Source organism: Podarcis melisellensis (genome assembly GCF_964234715.1).
Source record: "Podarcis melisellensis genome assembly, chromosome: 10".
NCBI classification, from domain to species: Eukaryota; Metazoa; Chordata; class Lepidosauria; order Squamata; family Lacertidae; genus Podarcis; species Podarcis melisellensis.
Window position 1 is genome coordinate 1823821 of NC_138542.1, and position 20611 is coordinate 1844431.

The 20611-nt window shown below is 42.9% G+C and overlaps 1 protein-coding gene across 1 annotated transcript in view; it reads left to right on the plus strand.

Moving 5' to 3' along the window:
- Window positions 1–20611, plus strand: part of CAMK1D (calcium/calmodulin dependent protein kinase ID) — a 203884-nt gene that overhangs the window by 144061 nt on the left and 39212 nt on the right. The window contains exon 3 of the mRNA XM_081927849.1: window positions 2943–3017. Coding sequence (XP_081783975.1) covers window positions 2943–3017 — 75 coding nt within the window. The remainder of the gene's footprint in view (window positions 1–2942; window positions 3018–20611) is intronic.

The window sequence follows — 20611 nt, forward strand, 5'->3', positions numbered from 1 at the left end:
ACATTGTTGTTCTCTGGGGTTTGTTTATTATTCTTTTCAGCTGAGATGAACAGCATTTTGTGGAGCAGTTAGTGATAATCAGTGTTAGGAAAATACATAGTGTGATGCCTGCATTTGGAAATACAGTTTTATTCCATCTTTCAGTATTGTGTCGTGAAGATCAACAGTAAGATCCACTTACTGTTGTTGTCAGGCCCAGACCGGGGGGGGGGCATATGGGCCACTTGGGCCGGGCCTCCGATTCTAAAGGGGCCTCGGTCAGCATATTCACAGCATTTTAAAATGTAAATACTTAAAATAATCCCTTTCCCTATGTATTTTTAAAAAGCACTATTGTATATCTATATTTTCCATTTTGTCTTTATATGCAGATACGGTTCAAGCATTGAAATAAAATTATTTGTCAGCATACCTTTTGTGAAAATTATTTATATACTTAACTTATTTATAAGACTTCAGTTATCCCCAGGGTAAAAAAGGGGGGGAGCACATTATCTACCTGGGCTGGGCCTCTGCCTGGCTCTGCAAGGCCCTGGTTGTTGTTGTTTAGTCGTTTAGTCGTGTCCGACTCTTCGTGATCCCCTGGACCAGAGCACACCAGGCACTCCTGTCTTCCACTGCCTCCCACAGCTTGGTCAAACTCATGCTGGTAGCTTCCAGAACACTGTCTCACCATCTCGTCCTCCGTTGTCCCCTTCTCCTTGTGCCCTCCATCTTTCCCAACATCAGGGTCTTTTCCAGGGAGACCTGCACGTGTTTTCAAATCCAGTTCTTTTCTTCCTTTCCTTTTTTTTTTTTGAGAGGGAGAGTGAGAGCTTGACTTTCGCAGAGAAGGTGTTGTAAAATTTCATTCTATTTTCTACAGCTACACTTTCTAATGCATCCACAATCTTTGAGTAGGTCTCCAGAATTGCACGTTTCCTCTGCACATGCTTCCCAGAAAGTATTATAAAGATATTTCAATATATGGTCATTGCTAAAATATGGTTTTCCCTATGATGACTAATGCTTTTTTAAAAAAAAAAAAATCAGTTGTCAGATTCAAAAATTCAAAGCTGCCTGTTGGGTAATCCAGCAGTGTGCTGACCCCAAGCATGAAATTAAAGCAGTTTTCAGGTTATCCTTAGTTAGTGTTCAGCTCACTAGTTACAGAAGGCCAACCAAACTTTAGGAATTCCCTATTATCTGATTTTGTCTATTATTTACAGTGGAATTGGCATGTTTTAACTTTTTACACTTAATTGTTCAGTATCTCTCTCTTACTCAGTTTCTCCAGTTTGTCTTAATTAACATTCTGTTGTTTACAGCTAAATGGTTTCTCGCTTTGGGGTTAATGCAAATTAATTGTGCACACTGGAAATTGTTTGGAATTGCTTAAGCAGTAATCCCAGAGAGGATTTGCATTTGAGGAGCTAATTAGATGGTGGTTTGTGGTTTCTCGGTTTCTCTCTTTAAAAAAGTCATCACCTAAACAGCAAGGACTCTTGAACCATGTGGATCTGTTCTAGTGGTTACCTATATGTTTGTTCAAGCTGTTAAAATGTTTTAAAATGTGGCTTCTTTATTAAGATAATGAGACCATTTACAAGTTCATTTAAATGACATTTTAAAAGAAGTGTTTAATTTCCTCCACACATTTGTATGCTGCAAAGAATGGTTACTTCATGTTTACAAAGTGACATATGCAAACTGCTGTGTTATATAATATTATATTCTGTACAATCCTATATGTTATTTCTGACACTGGCCAATACCAGCCAGGAGAAGCACAAGATTCTAATTCTGTTGCCTGCCATATTTTCCATCCACTGACCAATTAGATGTTGTCATTCATAGCTTCTATGAATGTTTCTAGCCTGTTTCTAAACTTATTTCATTTCATTTATTTATTTTTATTGCATGTATACTCCAGCTTTTTCTCCAATGAGCTCAAGGCGGCACGCGTGCTTTCCTCCTCTCTGATGTAGCTCGGGCTGAATGGCAGTGACTAGCCCAACGGGGTCACCCAGTCGGCTCCATGGCTGAATGGGGCTTTGAAACCTGGGGTCCTGGATCCTCGTCTGACATCACAACTACACTACACTGGCTTGCCCCCACCCTTGGTTATAATACTGTTTCCCATTAATTCTGATTGAATATATTTCCACAGCACAGACATATGCACTATAAAAATAGGCATAGGTACAGATATATCCAGCTAAAGCGAAATATTTTTAAGATTTCTGCAAGAGCTGGTTAACAATAACTTTCCCGCTGATAAAAATGCTTGATTTTGGCTTGATCATACTTTTTTTTATTTTTGCCTTGCTTGAAAAAACAGCCCTTGTTACTCGTGAATAAGCTAAAGCTTGGAACCCTGCGCATAGAAAATGAGCAAAGAGATAGGATCACAGCAATATGATGCTCAGGATAATTAAAGTGACAATCTTGCAGCAAAGGCTGGATCACAGCCAGCTCTGTTGTAGCTTCATCCACGATGATGGAGCAGTGGTTTGTGAGGGGAGGTTGAAGGGGGGGGGGAAGGAGAGGACTGCCCCAGCCCTGTGCCACTCTGTGAAGTGCTATTGCAACAAGGAGGATGCAGTGGGTCCCCCCCCCCCCAAGCCATTGCTGCCATCATGCATCATGTAATTGTGCTGTTGAATCTGTCTGGAGTTTGTTGTGGATGTGCACACTTGCAAAAAGGGGAAATGCATTTTATCCCAGTATAAACATACTGCCCTTATCCAAAGGGCTGTTCACAACATTTAACTCCTTCAAATGTGCATCTGTCATCACTGGAAGAGGCTCTAGTCTACACAGACTTCATTTTAATTGAATTATCCTGAGACCATAAAGACTCTTGATGGTTTATGGCAATCTGGGCATTATTCTCATTATGTGACAGATTTCTCTTGGGTGCTTAACTTACCTTGTGGTGTTGCTTTTTATGTAACCTTCAGGATCAAGCATGAAAATATTGTTGCCCTGGAAGACATCTATGAGAGTCCAAACCACTTGTACCTGGTCATGCAACTGTAAGTACTACTTATACTGCTTTTGTTTCTGTTAACCAAACAGAAATAGAAGGAGGACATCGAATTCCAGGAAATCGGGTCAAGTGTGCAAATTGTGCTAGTATTAGGAGCATGTTGAAATCTTATGGTGTCTCTTGCAATGTTGTAAATATGTTTTTATTGCTGTATCACTTCTTGTTTGCTGCCCTGGGCTCCTTTAGGAGGAAGAGTGGGATATACATTTAATTAATAAACAAATAACATTTTAGAAATCACTACACCTCCACTATAATTTCCTTGACCTGGGGAATAAAGTTAAATTCATTAAACAATTACATACTCATCCAAGTTTAACTTCCTTAAATGAACCTTCCTTAGCTTTTGGAGCAGTAGAAGAATTCTTGCTTCTTGTGCCTTGTCTGGTGCTACCTGGAGTGGATATCTGCACTGATATCCCCAAAGCGTTGGAGCTCCCTGCACAGTTGTTGCCAGTGAATTGAAAATTATATTTCACCTAGCTATTAGTTTCCTTGTGTTGTGAATTATATTTTTAAATAATCTTCCTCCAACGGCCTGTGTGGTGTGCTTGTGTTAGGCCCCAATACCACAATGACAAGTGCGGTAATCCCTTGGAAGAGACAGAAAGTGGGCTCTCTGAAGCTAATCCTTCCCTTTCTCCAGCATCAGTTTGAATAGGCAACCAGCCCCGCCCCCCCATAAACAGAGCTTCATGGCCTGATGGGAATGGCAGGGCCTTGGGGCTGGGAAGATCTTTTCACAGGGTGTGGTCTGGTTGGCCTTTGATTAGGCAATAGTTGTTTATTTATCTGTTGATTTCCTTGGGCTCTGGCTGTCAATTTGCATCCTTTTTGTCACAACTTGTCAGGTGGCCAGTGGGCAAGGAGGAGCCATACAGATAAGACAGGTTGTTTGGGAGGGAGCCCCTGAATTCAGAGGCAGCTGGAGAGATTAGGGCAGTCCCTAGGCTGTTGGGGACTTGGGGATGGGCTGGGCTCCTGCTATGGTATCAGTTTCTGGGCAGCTTCCGCACCTGACTGGCACTGAGCTCACTTGAAGAGAGATGGGCAAGCTGGTCCTGCTCAGGACAGCTGACTGCTGAGCTCACCCTGAGATAGCCAGGCCAGGCCTTGGGCCTTAAGGGAAGCACCTCAGTCATTGGCTGAAGTGGTTCTTAAAGTTCAGTATCACAACATCAAATAAAGTTGGTGCCTGTTTTATTCCACATCACTTCTTTCGACTCTACAGTAGTACCTTGGGTTAAGAACTTAATTCGTTCTGGAGGTCCGTTCTTAACCTGAAACTGTTCTAAACCTGAAGCACCACTTTAGCTAATGGGGCCTCCCGCTGCCGCCGTGCGATTTCTGTTCTCATCCTGAAGCAAAGTTCTTAACCCAAGGTACCACTGTATTGCCATATACAATAACTACCTCTTTCACAAACCCAGAGCTAAGAAATTCCTGGGACTGAAGTATAGTCTGTATTCTGAAACCTCCTCAAAAGTTCTCATTTTGGAAATGCTGCTGTCAGCCTAATAACTATAATCAATTAAACATGCACCATTTCCTCAATTCAATCTAGGACAAAGTGTTCATGTGTAATTTCTTGTTTCCTTGGAAACCATGACCTGTTGACACAAAAGTCATATGATGCTAGAGCTGGATACCTACTTTATTGCCTCACTGCCCAATTTGCCATTACAGTTCCTTTGCTTTGTTGTAGCTCATGGATTTTATTTGCCATTTCCATGCTGCGCAAAGCAAACATGGAATTTTTCACTTATATTTAAGATACCACTTGTTTTTAGGTAGATGCCTGCAAATTTGATTCAAAATGCAGGGCATATAATACAAAGCTATTGCCTAAGGTTTATTTGCTGGGGGTGGGTTTGAATGAAGATCTTAATACCTTTATACTTAGGCTTGTTTCACATAGTTTCCCCTGCACATGGTCTCTGCTTGCAGTGGAAGGAGCCAGGGCTCAGGGAAGTCTCTTCCAGTGAACCCCGCCTAATGAAGGGTGGGGAGAGCTCTCGTAGTGCTTCAGGCCCAGCAAGTCTCCTTTGCCTGAAGCCAACAATCCACCACCATCTCTTGGTCCATGTGCACTCATGATCGCACAAGGAAAGCCTAGTGTGAGTTTAACTGTGCATAGATTCAGCTGGCAGCAGTTTTGACAGAACTGTCTCCAACCTGAATGTTGGAAGCCTCACAAAATAATAATAAATAATAAAATTGTATTTATATCCCGCCCTCCCCAGCCGAAGCCAGGTTCAGAGTGTCTAACAACAGTAAAATAATACAACATTTTAAAATCATTTCATTATAAAATCAATTCAAATGAAATTAATGGCAACCATTGGGCTAGAGTTCTGTGAATTACCGAAGGAGGGAGTCAGACTGTGCCCTGGCCAAAGGCCTGGTGGAACAGCTCTGTCTTGCAGGCCCTGCGGAAAGATGTCAAGTCCCACAGGGCCCTAGTCTCTTGGGACAGAGCGTTCCACCAGATTGGAGCCACAGCCGAAAAAGCCCTGGCTCTGGTTGAGGCCAGCCTAACCTCTCTGTGGCCTGGGACCTCCAAGATGTTTTTGTTTGAAGACTGTAAGGAGAGGCGGTCCTGTAGGTACGAGGGTCCTAGGCCGTATAGGGCTTTAAAGGTTAAAACCAGACCTTAAACCTGATCCTGTACTCCACCGGGAGCCAGTGCAGCTGGTACAAAAGCCACTGGGTTTTGATGACTGCAAAGTCCAGTGGGGTTTTGTGGCCCAAGCTCCATCCATTCATACTATGTTCCTGTCTTGTACTGAGTCAGAACATTGGCCCGTCTAGCCCAATGCTGCTGACTTTCACTTGTAGCCGCTCTCCAAGGTATCAGAAGCTTTACCAGCATCTGTTATCAAAAACCTTATATTGTAGTTGATTGACTTTCAAAAAGGGACTTCATGCATGTAAAAGTGTATTCTCTGCCACTGAACTCTTGCCCCCACCCAATTGCTAAGAGAAAGTTGCTCACTAGCAACACAATGCCACTCAAGCCTGATCTGATGTCATGGACCAGTTGGACGCAGCCAAATGGCGGGAGGAACCAGCTGGGGAACCCTGAGGGAAAGAAGGCCCAGAACCCGGGGAGTGGTGGTGGGACAACCATGAGTGGTCAGAGGGAGGAAGTTTCAGAAGCTGAAGAGGTAACAGGGCTTAGTGAGCAGGGAGAGTCTGTGGCAGAGAGAAGTCCAGACTCAGAGGCAGAAGCTGAAGCCGGGGAGGAGGATGAAGGCGGCCAAGAGGCAGAGATGGGTCAGGGTGGTGAAGAGGCACAGGTGTCTCCCTTCCTGCTATGACCAGCTCCCCTCTGCCCTGGTTTCCAAGGCCAGGAAAGGCATGAAGCAGGAGGAGCAAGGACAGGAACACAGGCACAGTCTCTGCCCTAGAGAGGAGACATAGGCAACAGTGGGAGGCGGGGACCTTCAGTCTTCACAACTGCCTCATAGGAGCAAGGTCTACCAAGAAGACCTGCTGTGCTCATTAGGCCTGGCACCCCTGTGCAAATCCACTTTTCTTATAAAGAATTAACTTCACTTACTCCATGTGATTTACTGCTGGCTTGCTCCTGACATCCTGATATTGCACTGTCTTTCCCAGCCCTATAGCAAGAGCGCCGTCATCTAGACTGGGACTACTAGGGACTGCAATCACGCAGAGCACACATTGTAAGAGAGAGCTAGGTTCATAAGCAAAATGCATTCTTTTCTGTCTCCTGGAAGGACACTTTCCTTTCGGGTCCTGGCTTTTCTACACAAAACACATTAGATTTCATCATATCAGATGCTTTAGCTATATAGTGTAATGCTGACAATAACAAGAAGACATGTTGCTATTCTTTTTATAGCTGTATCAAAATGTGTAGTTTTATCAAAATCATGTTATTAAAGCAATTCTTCATGTTCAAATTTTAATAATAAGGATCCTTCCAAGAGAGCAATTTTTGAAGGTTAAAATCAAGTCTTGTTTTTCAAGGATGTGGACAGCGCACACTCAGCTCCAGCTCCCCAGGAGGCTTATGTCAAGAAGAAACTCAGGACACATAATGAAAAGAGAACCCAGGAAAAGCACCATAGAAGATTTAGGATAGCATTTTCCCCACACTAGTATAATTCTGTGTTTTTTCCTCCCCCCCCAAATGCAAATGATGCATACTAGGCTAAGAAACACACTGCTGTGTTCATAATGTTGACACAGTGTAATAACATTACAAACGAAGCAACAGGCTACCTGCTGAGAGTGAAGGCAAATGATACACGAGGCATTTTGTTCCTTCCTCTGTGTTCTCCCTTTTGTTTGAGTACTTTACAGATTGGGAGAAAAGCAATGTTCCACCAAAAATCATTGTGACTTTTGCCTCAATTATTGGATTTGCTTATGAGGAATCATTTGTTTTCTGGGTTTCAATGCAAATTATGCGCTGCAGCTCACTAATCATGTGCTCTGGGAATATCTCATAGGCTGCAGAGGCCACAGGCTCACACCGAGCAGTGTGTTTAAGCCCCTTGATTTCACTGAGTCCACATTGGATTGTGGTTAGTGAATCTATACATTCCAACGCTGGAGGGCGGGGGGAGAGGGAGGGTCAGGAAGGAGCGCACAACTATCCTGCAATTTAGGGATGGGGTGATCTGGTAATATGAAAATGGAGTCACATTTTTTAAAGGCTGAAAAATAGCTAGCCTCGTTTTTCATATGCTTGTTTCATTTTCCTCCCTTTGTTTCATTTTGATGTGTTGGGAGCCCCCAAACTGGTTAGCTACTGAAAAACAGGAAAGATTCTAGACATACACAAAGTAACAACTAAAAGAAAATATTAAAACTGTATTTGTAAAGACTAACCAGTAAAGCAGTACTGAAATGTGCTTGTCTCTTAGTATTGTAATGAGTTACACATGGGGCTGTCTTTGAATACAGTTTAGAAAATTCTTTTAGTTCAGGATACAGGGGCAAGATGGCTAACTGGCACAAGTCATCATGGTCACCACTGCTTTGCCATCTCCTTGGCTCCCAGTTCATTTCCAGACCTTTAAGTTCTTGGGCCCAGTTTATTTGAAGGATCACCTGTGGTCACATGTGGTCACACCGTGATTTACATCACAGTCACTCCATTATCTAAGGCAGGGATGGGCAAGTTTTTTTTCTGGCCAGCAGGCCAAATCTTAATCTCCCCACCCTAGGTGAGCCAATTGCCTGATGTCAGGTGGTGCCGCAACAAGCTAGTTTCACACGCACCCCCACCCCCACCCTCTATCCACACAAGCAAGAGGCATTATCAGAATTCAAGGACACATTTTAGACAGGCAAGAGCCCCCAAGAAGCACTGAAAGTGGGACCAGTGGGGGGTGTGGCAGGGAGGTGTCCAGAAAGTCAGATAGAAAGTCCTGGAGGACTGAGGTTCACCACCCCTCGTCTAAGGGCAAGAGGGGGTTAATATGGAGAGAATAATACCCCATGGGGTATCCTGGGTAATTAAAAGGAAAGAGCCAGCATGTTGAATCGAGTCCAGAAAGTAACTGTTCATCTTGGCTCCTTGCTTCTCTGAGCACTGGCATTTTGGACAACTTGTAGTTTCCAAGGACAGCCCCATGTAGAATGCTGCCCATCAAAAGAACTAAAGTTATTTATTTCCACAGTTTAAACATTGGCAGCTTAAAGATGTGAAAAACTTGGCTCTTGATTTTGGGTTTTGGATTATAAAGGTTGCTTTATGCATTACATTTTTGGGTGTTCACCTCAAATGTATATGTGACTGCATCATACATGTTTGCAAATACTGTACAGGCACAATAGAGGTAATTTTCACAGGACTACTTGATTGGCCCGTGCATAATGTGTGAAATGACCCTAAGTAACAGGGGGATTTGCTTCCAGCCTTTCTTTGGTGTTTACTAAGATCAGAACCATGAGCTGAGAAATAGGCAAACACTGCAGTTCATTACTCTTTACAAAAGCATATTGACAAAATGATTGCATCTGTGAGATAATCACCTAAACCAAAGGAGTTAATTGTATGGCAGCTCAATGCCTAAATATCAGAACACAGGAAATTCTGGAGGGGTCTTGCTCTATGTTTAGAGGAGCTATTTTGGGTGAATGTAATTTTATTTGAAGACAGAAAGGGGATATTTGGGATTATGCATTTATTTACATGCCTCTCTTATGGGCATGCATAAAATATTGCGTGTAATTACCAAAAAGTGCATAACAATGTCACAACATCAAGCCATGTAGTAAACTTCACTAGAAATTGGATGGAAAGAGGGAGAGAAGTAGACCACCATTTTGGGCATCAGTCCTGTATCTGCTGTGAGATCTCCTGCTGCTCTGAGTGGCTGCCGGTGCGATGGGACTGGCTGCGACTTTGTTATAAAATGTAGTAAGTGGTAGTGCGAGCCGGAGGGGAATGGCAAGAGGAAGAGAGCAGACGTGGCTGAGGTGTCACTGAAGATTTAAAGAAAGAGCATTGCCTACATGCTGATCTGTTCCTATCTGCATTTCTCTGTGGTGACTGAGGGAATCATCTTTAAGAAATCCTTGGCTGATGTTGCTTGCCACAGAGTGACCATTTTGACAAACAGCTTTCTTGTCATGCTGCCTTTCGGCTTATGAAGCTGTCTGCCAGATGTTGTTTATTCTGATGGTGGTGGTGCTGGGTTTTCTCTCTTTCTGCCTCTGTCAGTAAAATAGCTAACCTAGCTTTAACTGACTTGCATTGTCATTTTATCATCCAACTCCCCAAAAGCATGGTTTTCTCTCATTGAACCTTTTGGAGGCACTTTAAAAAGATAGGGCGCAGATGTTACAGAACAGGTTTTTTTACAAATAAACAACCTAACCTGGAAATTAATTCCTTCTTTCATATTGTTGTTGCACCACACATTATACCCCTAAAGATGTTTTAGTTGTCAGCAAGATGACTGTAATTTGGTTGACTGGGTAGAGAAACAGAGGACAAGAGATATAGGCCGCTTGCACACTACCTTTAAAGCACATTCTCAATACTTTCCCCCCTCAAAGAATTCTGGGTACTGTAGTTCACCTCTCACAGAGTTACAGTTCCCAGAAACCCCTACCAAACTACAACACCCATGAGGTTTTGAGGGGGGAAATGTGCCTTGAATGTGCTTTAAAGTATGGTGGGTACCCAGCCATAGGTGGAATTGGGCTGTAGACCACTGGTTCTCAGACAGTGTTGCACACCACTCTGCTGTAGCAGGAGAGGATGGCGGGAAGATTCAAGGACAATCAATATAATATTTGGGGAATGATTCATTTGTGTTCTTGCGTACCTACATAGTTTTATACACCAGTTGGAATCATAGAGTTGGAAGGGACCCTGAGGCTCATCTAGTCCAATACCCTGCAATGCAGTTGTCCCGTATAGGAATCGAACCTGCAACCTTCGTGTTGACAGCACCATGCTGTAACCAGCAGGGCAATCCAGTGGCCGTGCTAACTTCCTGCCTAGGCCCAATGTACAGTTCTGGTTTTAAAGTCCTTCACAATCTAGGGCCTTCAAAGTCATTCACTTGGAGGAGCAGCCTGTGGACTACCTGAGGTAAAGCAGGGACTGCTTAGGGAGAGCCCCCAGTTATGGAAGGCACCTGTCTACCAGGCACCTGCTCTCTTGTCCTTTCAGGGCCTGGCAAATAATTTTTGGGGGACATTTTGTTTTGTTCAGCTGGTTGTTTTTAGCATCTTGCAGCTTGGGGGTTCCTGCATTTGTTCTAATTTGTAATATTTACATTTTAATTGCTTTTGTATTTTCTTTTATGTAAGTTGACTCACTTTGTAATTTTTTTTAATGGAAGGGCAGTATGAAAATATTTATCATACATACATACGTACATACATACATAGGCTGAGAGCCAAATATGTCCTACTCGGAGCAGGTGCATTAAAAGCAATAAACCTATGTACACCAATTTCAGTGGGTTTGCTCTGAGTATGTCTTTGTTGGCTATTGCCCATAAACCTAATTTTCACACTATAAAGGTGTCAAAGAAATTTCTACATTCCTCTGTATGAGTTATTTTGCCATACAAGGCAGCAGGAGTTTGATTTATACCTTTGAGTGCTCATGTGGAATCTTTATTTGCAGTGTTCTGCTGCAATTATTTTACAGACTTTCAATAAATGTGTTTATACTTGTCTAACTTTACTTGCTGTGAATCTGGGTACTCAGTATTCTGTCTCCATCCATTCATGGTTGCATGCAGCTGCTATTTTACAACCACTAGAACTGACTACTGAAGGGACGCGGGTGGCGCTGTGGGTAAAACCTCAGTGCCTAGGACTTGCTGATATACTTGCTGATCGTATAGTCGGTGGTTCGAATCCCCGCAGCGGGGTGAGCTCCCGTCGTTCGGTCCCAGCTCCTGCCCACCTAGCAGTTCGAAAGCACCCCTAAGTGCAAGTAGATAAATAGGGACCGCTTTATAGCGGGAAGGTAAACGGCATTTCCATGTGCTGCGCTGGTGCTGGCTCGCCAGAGCAGCTTCGTCACGCTGTCCACGTGACCCGGAAGAGGTATTTTGATTCTTTGGATTTCTTTTGAGGTATCCTGGGCGCCTCCCTCCGGAGTCCAGGAAAGTAAGATAGGAATGTTAATTGAAAACAAATACATTTATTTCAGTCTCAGTCCCACCTCCTAAAATTTAAGGATAAAACATGGATCTGCCTCGTGGAGCTGTTGTAGGAATTCACCTTAATGGAAAGGATGAAATGGAGAGGACAAGTGTAGCTGGGTTTTGCTTTAGTACTTCATTCTTCATAGGATGTTACAACTGGAACACACTCTTCTGTTTTGGAGCTTCATTAAGACCATTTTCTTCCTTTTATTTTTGGCACCATGGCAATTAATTCTTTCTGGAGATAAGAAACCAGCTGCATGTATTAGCACCAACTTAACTTCAAGGAGTATGAAAACTGTCTCTTTACATTTCATCATTTTCATTGACAGCAAGGCTGTCAATTTCGCTTACAAAGTAGCCCTAGATGGGGGAAACCCCAATGGGACTCTCCGGGGTCACAAAATACCACCAGAGCTTCTTTCTTATGCCCACATCACTGGGTAATTTGCAATGTAATTACAATATTTCCATTCCAGCATAGGGCAGAGCTGAGTCTAACCCACATGCCAAATAATGTTAAATTTACTTTCCTCTACCCAACTGTTAGGGTATTTTAATATATTAAATCATTTGGATGGCATTTATGTCCTGTCAATGGTTTCAAGAAGCCATGTGCAAAGCACAAAATCGCACATGTTGGGTTTTACACAGCAATGAATAGATATGATAATTTATTTTAATCTGAAGATGGAAGCACCTTTTAGAACATGTAGGACTTGCCTGCTCCTACATAATCGAGTTTTCGTGGGTTTTCGTTGGTTTTCATTGCTGCCTCCTGTATAATGTTGCAAGCCTCCACCCATAGTTCTTCAGGCACTCTGTCCAGCAAATCTAAATCCTTAAACCTGTTCCTCACTTCCTTATGAATACACAGTGGTAGTGAGGAACAGGTTTAAGGATTAGATTTGCTGGACAGAGTGCCTGAAGAACTATGGATGGAGGCTCGCAACATTATACAGGAGGCAGCAACGAAAACCATCCCAATGAAAAGGAAATGCAAGAAAGCAAAGTGGCTGTCCAACGAGGCCTTACAAATAGCGGGAGAGAGAAGGCAAGCAAAAAGCGAGGGAGATAGTGAAAGATACAGGAAATTGAATGCCAGTGGAAGTGATGATATTCCAGCTAAACTATTTAAATTTTTTAAAAATGATGCTGTTAAGGTGCTACACTCAATATGCCAGCAAGTTTCTTGGGAGAAAAGCAATGACAAACCTAGACAGCATCTTAAAAAGCAGAGACATCACCTTGCCAACAAAGGTCCGTATAGCCATGGTTTTCCCAGTAGTGATGTATGGAAGTGAGAGCTGGACCATCAAGAAGGCTGATCGCCAAAGAATTGATGCTTTTGAATTATGGTGCTGGAGGAGACCCATGGACTGCAAGAAGATCAAACCTATCCATGCTGAAGGAAATCAGCCCTGAGTGCTCACTGGAAGGACAGATCCTGAAGCTGAGGCTCCAATACTTTGGCCACCTCATGAGAAGAGAAGACTCCTTGGAAAAGACCTTGATGTTGGGAAAGACTGAAGACACAAGGAGAAGGGGACGACAGAGGACGAGATGGTTGGACGATGTTCTCGAAGCTACCAGCATGAGTTTGACCAAACTGCGGGAGGCAGTGGAAGTCAGGAATGCCTGGCGTGCTCTGGTCCAGGGGGTCACGAAGAGGCGGACACCACTAAACAACAGCAACATGTATTTCTAAAGACACATGTTTGGATTTACAAAGAGAATGACTGCATGGAAGAAGCAGATGGTGGAATTTATAAGCTGAATCACCCAAAGCGCTGAGTTTTTCCTTGACTCCCTCACTTTCTGAGTTTGAAAATAGACACCATTGTTATTATAAGCCTTTGTGGCATCTTTATACCTAGCACAGCAATCTCTGCTTTTTTTCAACTCTTTTTCTTCATCAGGCAAACAGATTCTTTAGCGCTGAACCTAAATGCAGTGAGCAATCTTAATGAACTCTTCCTTTCAATTTGTTCATTATTTCCGCATGATTTCTATTCCCAGATTGCAGTTCCATCCTTTTAGATGCAGGAGGTAGTTTCAAAAATGAGCTACTGACTTAAGGCAGCCAACCTTGCATGCCAGCTTTCAGAAATATGCACTATGTATGGTCCATTTTTTTCCCTGTATTAAAAAGCCGGCCACCCTTTGCCCTACTATTCAGAATGGCAATTGCTTACTTTTTCAGATATAATCCCATTAAGATAGGAATGAAAATTCATATTTTGAACTCTGCAGAAAGATACACATGTAAGACATACAGTGTTTGCTTGTCCAGTGTGGGGTTGCATCTGTTTCCAAAACAATTTTTTTTTTGGGGGGGGCAGGAATCATTACACTCCTATTCATTCCTGTAATAAATGAATGAACATAGAGAAACAAAGGAAAACTTTTTTTTGTTTCGTTCCTCCCATTTGTTTCACATAGGAGAGATTCCTGAAACTGACAAGAGGCATTGCATTGCGTTGTTTTGCAAATTGATAAAAACCGATACATATAGTAAACATTCTGTAAGGACAGGGTATCCTGGAATTCTCTGAAAGTGACAAGACATGAAAACTGTCCAACTGGAAGCACAAAGCAATGGGAAGCTTACAGGAATGTCACCATCCCCTTCCTTTTTTGCTTGTAAAATGGGAAACTTAACATTGTCAGAGAGGTCTGTGGGGAATTCTTCCCATTTTCTGTATGTAGGAGTGGTCGGGCAGGGGCTGCAAAGTGACCTAGGTAGGTGAGACTGGCTGGATGCCATTGTCAAAGAGGTTGCTGAGGTCACAACTGTTGTTGACATGCTTCATACATTAATGACCTTTTCATCTATTCGTTAATGGAGAAGTAGATAACATGCGGCCGTCCAGACGTTGTTACACTTCAACTTGCATCATTCCCTTTTTTAAAAAAAATAAATTTTTATTAGTTTTCCAAACACATAATCAAAACAAACAATAAACAAAACAAAAACATACAAACATATAAACATGTATAATTTTATAATCTTATTTTCGTACACCTTACTTCCCCGACTTCCCCATACCTCCCTTTTGCTGCATCCTTGTTTTACATTTCTTTTAGCAACTCCTCCTATTAATTAATTATTTAATTCACTTTCATTACATTTCTTTTTCTTTAACTTATTAATTACAGCTGCAATTCTCTATTTCTTGTTCCTTGACATCTTAACACTCCTCAATTTTACAACAATTTTTAAGATAAATCTTAAATTTCTTCCAATCTTCTTCTGCTGTCTCTTTCCCCTGGTCACGGATTCTGCCGGTCATCTCTGCCAGTCCCATGTAATCGATCACCTTCGCCTGCCATTCTTCCAGAGTAGGTAATTCTTGTGTCTTCCAATACTTTGCCAGGAGGATTCTTGCTGCTGTGGTGGCATACATGGAAAACGTCCTGTCCTTCCTTGGCACCAATTGGCCAACCATGCCCAGGAGAAAAGCCTCAGGTTTCTTAGGAAAAGTCCACTTAAGGACTTTCTTAATTTCATTATAGATCATTTCCCAAAAGACTTTAATCCTCGGGCAGGTCCACCAAAGGTGGTAGAAAGTACCTTCAGTCTCATTACATTTCCAACATTTATTATTGGGCAAATGGTAAATTTTTGCAAGCTTGGCTGGGGTCATGTACCACCTTATAAATCATTTTCATTATGTTTTCTCTTTGTAGTTCCAACAAAGACAGGGCTGCATCATGTTCATTCACTTTTTTTGTAATCGGTGCAAGCTTTTCCCTTGTCTCCTCTGCTGTATTTTTTGCACTTTCGGCAATCTTTCGTGTTTCGGAACTTTCTTGAATCAACTTGTTAATAGAGTTTGTATTAGATGCTACACTTGCAGTATTCAAGTCCAATCTTGCTGTCAGTTCTGTCAGTTTTTTTGAATTTTCCGTGGACAGCTTTGTCAGTGCTTCTAAAGATTGGTTTATTTTGAGCAGTGCCTGTGTCATTGATTCCATAGATGCTGTTGGTATTTTTTCCTGTGCAGCTGGTGTTGTGCCTGGTATTGAGCCCCTTTTCTTTTGTATTTGTTTTGCTTTAGATGTAGTTGTTATCTCTTCTGCTGGGCCACTCATATCCTCAAGGTCGTTCTCACAGGAGAGGCTTGCAAGTGGAAAATCCCACTGTTTCTTTTTCACTGTAACAGTTTCTCTTTAAACCCTCTAGAGCGAGCATTCAATTGTATCCAATTGTATCCAAGTGAAGAAAGCCAAAAAAAACAAGGGAACATAGAGCTATGAACAAAGAGTTCAAAAATCCACAATGAAAGTTTCTATCACGCTTTTTCAGTAAACCCAAAAGTTCAACAAAGTAATTCCATTAAAATCCGGTAACTTTATCTCAGACAAAACCCCAACTTTGTATCCAATCTGAACTGACAGTTCACTTTCCCGGTGCCTTACTCAGGCAGTCCAACCTGGGGATTTGGCAGTGGAAGATCTTTTTTCCTGTTAAATTCAGGCAGGTTAACAGTGTCCCTTTTTTTCTTCCCCCCTTCTCCTGCTTATTGGGGGGAAGTTTAAGTCCGATGTCAGGTTTGACAGCTTAAAGAGTTATTTTCTTTCAAGTACAGCTTTACTTTTTCGTTGCTTTAGTTGTCATGCAGATCGGGGAGGCAGACTTCCTTAATTTATGCCTTTCCCGTTTTCAGCCAAATTTCAAAATTTAAATTTAAATGTCCCGTTCAATCCCTCAGTCCTACTCACGGGTGTTACGGTCAAATTTCTGTTTCAGGAAGGAATCGGCGCTCTCCGTTCATGGCGACGCGGCTTCACTCCACGGGCTGGGTTGCGACTCTCAGCACCGCGCTCACACCCGATGCCGCTCCGGAGCCTTTAAAAAGGCTCTTTCGCAGTACCGGGGGGCGCAAAAGGTGCCCACCGAGTCTCCTTGTTCACAGGCTTCCGCGCCTGTGATTTTAGGGGTCCCCTGCTCGCCGTAGCGGGACAGACCCGAACTCGCGGAGCAGTCCTGCTTCGGAGCTCGAAGCAAGGACCGCCATTAAACGCTGGCGCCGACCGGAATTCCCAACTTGCATCATTCCCAGGCAGCATCGCCAGTGGTTAAGTGTGATGGAACTGTAGTCCAGTAACACCTGGAAGGGCACAGGTTAGCCACCCTGCATTAAAGCTAATGTTTGAAGTGCATGTGCTTTGTAGCTCTGTGTAGCTGCAAGAAACATTTTCAAAACTTTGATTGGTACAGGCAATGTGGTGTATTTTATGATAATGCATACATTGCTAAATAACAACGAATTTCCACCAAAACATTATCATTTAAGTGGGTGTACAACAGGAAGTATACAACTGTACCCTTTGAAATAAAAAATGTATATTTAGCTTACCATGCAGTTTCGAGAAGTTACCATCAGTAGTGGGTTTTCTCAGCTAACTTAATGTCATTTTGAACTGTTAAGTTGTCAATCTGGGGCAAATTCTAGCAGCTGATAAGTAGGTGTTAATGCAAAGTCAACATAAGTCTGAAGGGCCATTCTGAGGCAGGGGAAGGAGGAGGAGAATGCGTTGGAAGAAATCGCTAAGATGAGGGTCTTACATAGTTGTGACTCAGAGCTTGTGGGGTAGCTGTGAGGCCCAGGTGCTTTTTGATGAGGAGGGTGGCGGGAAAGCCCACACTGAATGAAAAGCCTGAAACTCTTTTAACATTAAGAAAAAACATTAAAACACATGTCACACATAGCATGTGCAAGTGACAATTCTAATACTGAAAGTGCAATCTGTCAAAATGAACCTCCAGCTGTGAAGACTGTTAAGTGATCTGTCTCAAAGTAAACATAACTTGGCAGAGACTGAGTATTAATAGGCAGTTTAATGGTGCCATCAAAGTTCTGTGGGTTGTGTGCTTCTGACATAACATGTTATACGGCATACCTGCAGTGTTTTGTTTCAGTATACTGAGTCTCCAATAGAAGATTGTCACTTTAGCATTTATCTGGTGGTACACGGTTGTCATGTCTGAAAATGGATATTACACATGGAAGCTGTTTCCTCTGCTATAGATTGCACAATTTCCCAACTGCCTCTTGCAGGCCTGGTGCTGTCTCATGTTCAGTTGACCACATGGGATGGTCATGTCCAAAATGGTCTGAGACAGTTCCTCTGAAATCTGAAGCTGCTTCCAGATTTTAAGCATATTTGGGGCTTCTTTCAAAGACATTTGTGTAGTAACCCTCATGTTACCCTTTCACATGTCTTTCAACAAGCCTTGTGGCTCGTGGTTGGGCAAGTCATAACCAGCTAATCTGCATGATGTAAGTGGTTTAGTAAAGGAGGTCTGAGTGCCATGCTCCTCCGGGTAATTCAGCATGGCATCATAGTTGGAAGGGACCCCAAGGGTCATCTAGTCCAGTGTTTCCCAACCTTGGGCCTCCAGATGTTTTTGGCCTACAACTCCCATCATCCCTAGCTAGCAAGACCAGTGGTCAGGGATGATGGGAATTGTAGTTCAAAAACAGCTGGAGGCCCAAGGTTGGGAAACACTGATCTAGTCTAACCCCCAGCAATGATGGAATCCCATGGTGATTCAAACAACCACCATTGGAGGGCTGGCTCATCTAGAGGTAATCTCTTGCTAACATAAATAAAGATAGCCATGGCAAGGCTTAGAACAGTGGGGGACAAGGGAGCAGAACAATCTGTAAGGATTGCATTATAAGGATGAATGGCCCAAATGGTGTATATGTTTTTCTGCCCAGTCCTTTCAAAGGGACTGGAACAGCCATAGTAATTTGGTAAATCAGGTGTTCTCAAACGTTCTATCCACATTCTCAACATGTCTACCTGTAGTCATGGCTTTCCCCAAAGGATCCTGTTAGAGATCCTTAGTCCATCCTGAACAGAACAACCATTTCTAGGGCTTCCCAAAAAGTGATTGTGCAGTCCTTTGCATGGCTACACAGAAGTAAATCTTATTGCATTGGATAGGCATTTCAACAAGGGAAGTGTGTACAGGGTTGCAGCCTGGATGTTAACATAGTATAGAAATGCCCTGCATGATTTAACAGGTAAAGTTACTAGTTGGCATCTGTCTGCCTGTCTCAGAAGACAATGGAAGAGTGTGCCTTTTGGGGTGAAGTCAGACCACTGGAGATGATCAGCGCCTGCTGTGGCTGTAGAGACCAATGTAGGAGCCACCTCTTTTGTTGCAGCTGGGGCAGGTGAAGGTGTGCGGTTGTGCTGCTGCAGGTGCACCAGGGCGTTTCTCCTCTCTGTGCTCCTCCCAGGGGTCATTTCTCCCCTGGTCACTGCTGTGGATATATGATCTGACTGTCTCCAGACACTGGGGTCACCTTCAAGGGATTCCCACATGGGGCGGTTAATATTGCCAGCCTTTGTGTTACATTTTCAGACATCTCTGTAACATAGAGTTGGTCTGCCAAAAGATTAGGAATTACCCGCTATGTCTTGTTTTGATTCTGTTCTGAGAAGCTCCTGACATTTGGAAAACTTCGCTTTACCTGATTTTACAGATAGGTTAACTAGCTTTTGCTTATATTTAAATTTGTTACCATAAATGTGTACATCAATATAATATAGTATAGCATGTTAGAAGTTAAAAAGAAATATATATTTGTTGAGTAGCTAAGTAGCCAGGAGCTATTTAGGCTAAAAATTTAATAGCCAACTAAATTAGCACACTGTAGGATTCCTATTAACTTACTTTTTTATCCCTGAAAGGTTTAGAGCTGCTCCCTGCTTTCCCCTATAGTTTCTCTCTCATTAGGCATATTAATAATTAAACAGCTGAGACATAGATTTGTTTCTCCTTATGCAATTTATCTTCTAATTAACCAGCCCCAGAACACAGCTGACAGATCCACTGCATTTGTTGAAGGTACCAGCAGTTTTCCCAACTGGGAATGAATGTGCCTGATTATTAGTTGTATGATGTTGGTGCACTAAAAGTTTTCAGTGAAATTGTTATGAAAGTGCAATTTCATTCTGAAGGGCACTGTGCGCCTTTGTAGAGATTCAGCTGTGCTGAATTCAGTTAGAGACTGAGAGGCAGTTCATGTTATGTACTGAAGTTCTCACCCTGGGCCAGTAGGGGGATACTGTAGATAGTTATGCAAATGAAGGATCAAAAGTGACGTTCAGTGATTGGATAGTTTGTATGCAAATGAAGGATCGAAAGTGACATTCAGTGATTGGCTAGTTACAGAAAATGGTTACTGTTGCATTCTAGTGGAGCTCTATATAAGCAGGCTGACTGAGCTCCTCAGTTCAGTTCTGTTCCAGCTTACAAATAAAGAGCTGCTTTGGAAGAATCGCTGTGTCGATATGTTCGCCCCCAACTTAACAGTCCAAGTATTTCTACAACTGATTGCCAAACGTCTCCCTCTGCTTTTCTTTGGACCACATCAGCAAGGCTGAGGGGGGGCCTTGCCATCTAGGCAGCCCAGGACCTCCAGACACACTGCCCAGACCTGAGCCTTGGGGAGGTCACTTCAATGCTGCTAATGCAGCTGACTTCACCTCCAGAAGCACACTCCATTGTCTTCATTGGCCAACAACAATCCACAGCAACTCTCAGGAGCCAAACTACACATGAGTGCATAGCTCTGCCTTTGAGTGCAGGTTCTCCCCCCCCCCCCCACCATACAGTCCCAAGTGTGGATCAGGATTGCATTGCAAGAAACAACAGCACACCATTCTTTTCAGTTGGACTTCACCTTTTGCCATATAAATTCCAAGTGTGGGTCCCCAATCTGACCCCAATTGGGGCCACAGTGAGAGACAATAAGCTAAAGTGCCATAGCCCTCATATGAGTTTTTCAATCTTAATTTGTGGGTGGGGGGGGGAATGTATTGGCAATTTGTGCAAAATCAAAACACCCCACACTCTCAGAGCAGAACTATGCAGTCAAGGTCAAGTGTATTTTAACCCTCT